At 44.1% G+C, this 5,265-nt stretch overlaps 1 protein-coding gene across 1 annotated transcript in view; it reads right to left on the reverse strand.

The window, feature by feature from the left end:
- Positions 1 to 2,745: 2,745 nt before the first annotated feature.
- The window catches only part of LOC102864989, a 31,979-nt gene continuing 29,459 nt past the window's right edge, over positions 2,746 to 5,265 (reverse strand). The window contains exon 2 of the mRNA XM_006901891.1: positions 2,746 to 5,184. Within this exon, the coding sequence (XP_006901953.1) occupies positions 2,746 to 5,184 (2,439 nt within the window). The remainder of the gene's footprint in view (positions 5,185 to 5,265) is intronic.

The raw sequence follows: 5,265 nt of genomic DNA on the forward strand, positions 1-5,265 counted from the left end.
ATGAGGTGGATTGATTCAGTGACTGGGGTAATCAGGATGGATGTGTCAGAGGCAGTGAGATAGGCACAGGATAGAGCAGGGTTTAGGGCTGTTGTACATAGGGTCGCTATGAGTTGCAAGCGACTCGACGGCACATAACAACAACAACAACAACAACAACAACATAGTCTATAAAATTGTGCACAAGCATTTTGTTATATTATACATGAGGCCACTATGAGTCACAACTGACTCATATGACAACCACAACACAATGAAATCACTGGTAAAAATGGCAATATTACAATATTTTAATTTATGAGGAACATGCTCAACAGAATTCCCAGGAAGCTGGCCTTCTAGTGAAGCATTTTGTTATTGTGTCTTCAACTGGCAAAATTCTAATAAATCAAGAATGTGAAAAGAACAGACAGCAAAAGAGATAAAATTACATCTCAGTTTTTAGAAGAACAATGGCAAATTTATGCCAACATCAACAAAAATACAACCGCTATGCTTCTAGCTACATTTCTTACTGTAATCTTCGGTTCTTCTGACCATTTTATTGGGAATATGGTCTTGAAAGAGAAATTTCTTAAACAGATTGAAAGAAAACTTGTGAGCCCATACATGGATAAAGTTTTTATCACTGAAATAAGTAAAACATCTACTTAGAAAATTTTAGACTATAACAAATTATAGTTTATGATAGTTTTTAATGGAAAGAAGTAAATCTGAATGACAGATCCTATGTCAGAGGATTTTAAATTATCTTTGTGGTTATATAATTTAACTAATGACTGGGACCCATTTATTCACCTCAGACCTCTGCATTCCTCATTTTTAAGAAAGGAAGAATTTGTTTAAGAGGACTTAATGAAAACACTTTTCTAAAATGGACATAGAGTGACAAATCTCCAAAGTGCTGTTAAATGATCAGACATAATGAAACTCTGACCATTTGCTTACAATCGTATGTTATATGTGTGTATTTGCTTTGTCACTGAATTAGTACAATTTAAACATTATAAATACAATATAGACATGTAAAAATGGAAAATTATAAAGTGCACTGCCAAAGTATTATAATTGTTATCCACATGCAAACAGTACTAGTGTAGAATGTTTTAGAACAGTTACTAACAGAACAGGGAGGAAAATTTTGAAAAGTACTGAAAAAGAAATACATTTCTCACTAACACCTTATATAAAACATGCCTCTTACTATATGATTCAAATATAAACACATTGCTACATGAATCAAGAAAATAATGTTAGTACACAGACATACAGTAAATATTTTTACTTGATAAACCGTTTGTGAGAATAGCGGAGAGATGGTGACCTATCAAAATATTTTATGAAAAAGAGATACATGGCAAAACTTGGTATATACATGCAAGGGAATCAGGAAGCATGGTAGAAATGAATCAGAATCGGTAGAAAACATCAATTGAGAGAAGAAAGCAACTTCTCATAAACCACGAAACTCAGAAGGGTGGAAAGGGAGAGGTACTATGAGCTATATATAGGATTAATAGTCACCAAGGTAAATCTGTTGGGAATGTGAGTTAGCTAAATTTTCATATGAGATTTAGTCCAGACGGCCACAACCACATCAAAATACGGTGAAGGGCAAATATAATGGTTATAAAAGTGCCAAAAAACTAAAAAATTCTGTACTTGTGTAAGAAACACAGAATCGACTCAAATGAAGAACAGATATCTCATCCCAATTTCTGGAAAGGACAAATAATGAACTCACCAAGACACTGAGGCAAGACAACCTCCAGATGTTGGATGTCCAGATTTTTGTGGTCCTGCTTTGAACACAAAGATGATAGCTAACAAACTGAGCTAATAAATATGCAGCCAATGTCTACAAACAATAGTGTGGACAAAAATATTTTCTATTCAATGGAAGAAAGGGATTCTCTTATTTAAACTTTATTGCCTGCCCAAATGGAAGTTAAATCATGCTAATTTATCCTGTATGAAGAAGGAAATGTGTTAAACATTCACCCAATAAGCCAAAACACTTAACATTTACATTCTAACACCAAATACTAGAAAAGAACAAGTGGATGTACCAGGTGTATGTATACTGGAATAACCAATTTATAGCTAGAAAACTAAGGTTTAACTAGACTAAATATGGTATTTAAGGCCACTTATTCAACATCACAAAGTCAAAATTTAACTTAGGCTTTATCATATAAAAATCTCTGACACTTTCCACAGTGAAAATTCATCCTTCCATCACAAAAGGAAGGCTAGAAAGATCAACAGGTAATAACATGCAATGCATATTTTCAGCTAAGCTCTAGTGCATATTTTAAAATATATTATGACATTATCTAAATTTTCAATTCAATTTCATGTGGGAAAATGGACAGTTTTTCAAATCATTCTGTAAATACATGCATTATAGTAAGCAAAGCAAGACATTCTATATTTTGAAAAAATATCACAGCTGAAAATGACCTTAGAAACAATCTATGAAAGCCTCATTTTATCAAGAAGGAAGTTAAGGCTCAGAGAGATTAAGTGACTTGTACAAGGTCACAAAACTTATCAGTTCCAGACCCAAGATCAGAATTTAAATATCCACCTTATAATCCATAGTGAAAATTGATATCTAAAATACTTAGTCCCCCGAACTATTTACTTGAAACTCAATTAGAAATTACCACACTTAAGTCCAGAATATTCTCAAAACTGAGTGTAATAGATGTAAGCCATGGGATGATGAATGTAATACATAGTTCATGCCAAAAATGAGCTGCCAGTCACTGTGATGAGATCTGTTTCTTTCTGAGAATCATGGTTTCCTTCTGGACTAGAGAATCCAAAAGGGGGTTCTTCCTCCTGTTCAAAGAAGTCTGTGGCAGGATGTATGTTCCATTCTGCTTTGGTTGGCATCAGCAGTTCTGAGACACTGTTGTCACAAAGAGTGGTTGAATGAGTGAGAATATCTGTGTCCACTGTTAACTTACTGCTAGGGGTCAGAGTTTGGATCTCTTGACTAGAATTCTTTAGAGCCAAAGAGCCCAGAGCTCCCAGCGGCCCTGCACTTTTACCTGGAACTTCATCCATATCTAAGGTGCTCTGCAGAAAACCTCCAGCCACTGCTCCGAAAAAGAGAGAGGTATCCGGATTTTGAGGGAGGTCACTGGTGCCTATCAAAGTCCGAGGGTCCAGAGCCTGTGCTAAGGTATTACTGTGATTACGAGGGAGATTCTCTGTCAGAGTTGAACTCATAGAAGCCACATCAATAGTCAAGATTCCAGAGCTCACCAAGGCTGAGTCCAGCATTGCTGCAGAACTACTGCCAGGCACATCAGAGAAGAGAGATACTATGTCAGCATCACTGAGCTCGTTCTGTCCCTGGCTGGTAAGCTCACTGCTGGGTGTAAGAGAATTCCCAGCTTCTAGCTGAGCTATGAGATCCTGGCCTAGGGTGTGCCTTTTGGCCATGTGGGTCTTCATACTGTGTTTGGATGTGAAGAGTTTATTACAAGTGGAGACTGGGCAACGGCTTTTCCAAGAGTCTACATCCTGCAGGTGTTTCTTGGAGTGAATATAGAGACTACTGCGAGCAGAGAACCTGGCACAGCAACCTTCCACGGGGCACACAAAAGGCTTTGTGCCTAAGTGGGTAATGCTGTGACCTTTCAGGTGCTCAGCCCTGGTGAAAGATTTCCCACAGCCTTCCACAGGGCACGTGAACCTCCGGTCATCTTCGTGTTTCCTTTTGTGCCTCAAGAGTTTGGACATGCTGGTGAAGTTCCAGCCACAGCCATCAAAGTCACAAAGGAAAGGTCTCTCACCAGTGTGGCTTCGCAGGTGAATTTTCAGCCTGCAGGCCTTGTCATACTGTTTGTTGCAGCCAGGAAAGGAGCAGGAAAAGAGTTCCTGTTCCCTGAAATGGGCGCGGTTATGGGAAAACAGGGCACTCACTGTGATAAAAGTCTTCTTGCAACCGGAAAATGCACACTGGTAGGGCCTCTCAGGCTCAAAGTGGCTGCGCTGGTGAACGCTGAGCTTGGTCTGCGTGGGGAAGCTCTCCTCGCATACCTCACATTTGAATGAGTTCTCCTGCTCATGGCCTTTCATATGCGCCTTGAGATTGTACACTGTGGTGAAGCTCTTGCCACAGCCCTCCGCAGGGCAGCCAAAGGGCCGAAGTTTGTCGTGTGACTGTAGGTGCCGCTTGAGCTTGTATGAAGTGGTGAAAGTCCAGCCGCAGCCACCCAGAGGGCACCTGAAGGGTCTCTGACCCTGGCTGCTGCTGTGTGTCAGCAAGTGCACCTTCAGTTGGTGCTTCTTGGCGAAGGTCTGCCCGCACTGCATCTCGGGACATACATACAGAACCATACTTGAGCTCCTGCTCAGGTGCTGTGGTCCTTGGGGGCTCCCAGTGGCAACCAGGCCCTCTACCTTCTCATCACGCACCGGAGCAGGAGCAGACGCCGGCTCTGGTGGCTCAGCAAGCAAGAAGTCTGGCGGCAGCTCTGGGCAGTCTCCGTGCTGCGTGGCGTGCGGGTCTCCCAGTTGTGGGAGGAGAAAATCCCCAGCCTGCCGGGCTGAAGCAACCCTGGGCTCCCAGGTGGGCGGCCGGGGCGTGGTCAGGGTGAAAACCCCATTTTCAAAGCGCAGCAGCAGGTCTTGGTTATGGATGGTAATTGTGCCAGAGAAGGCCGTGGCTGGTTCCGGCCTTGCAGTGGGGATCGCGGTTCGGGACAGGACGGGGACTGCTGACGCGCAGTAGGAGCCCAGCTCAGGGCGGCCCACGGGGTTCAGGACACGCAAGGGACCCTGAAGTTTCGGGCCTGGCGCGGCCTCCTCCCTCCACACGGTTCCCGCGGCCTGGCCGGTGCGCGCGGCCTCCACGTCTCCATCCACCGGGTCCAGCACCACCAGAGAAACGTCACTGCTGCCGCCAGCGTGATCGGGCCTGGGTGCCAGCGGACTCGGGTCTGGGCCCCGTAAGGTCGCGCGGGCTTGTTTGCGCCGCTGCCCGGGGCCGCCATCTTGGCGGCCCCGGAATTGTAGGAGGCGGCGCGCGGGCCCCTGGCCAGCCGGCGGATCAGGCTCTCTGTGCACCTGGATGCCCGCAGGGCCACCGCCGCCAACGCCGCACTTTAGTATCCCGCGAGCTTCGAGCAACTTCGGGATTTCCATCTCCGCGGCCAAGACGCTCCGCTGGAATTAGATCTGCGGAATAGGCGCGACCCCGCCCCCCGCCGCAGGCCTGAACATGTTCCCAAAGTGAAAAAAAAAAAA

The sequence above is a fragment of the Elephantulus edwardii genome, unplaced genomic scaffold, assembly GCF_000299155.1.
Source record: "Elephantulus edwardii isolate Elephantulus edwardi_28Jun2011 unplaced genomic scaffold, EleEdw1.0 scaffold00349, whole genome shotgun sequence".
Classification (NCBI taxonomy): Eukaryota; Metazoa; Chordata; class Mammalia; order Macroscelidea; family Macroscelididae; genus Elephantulus; species Elephantulus edwardii.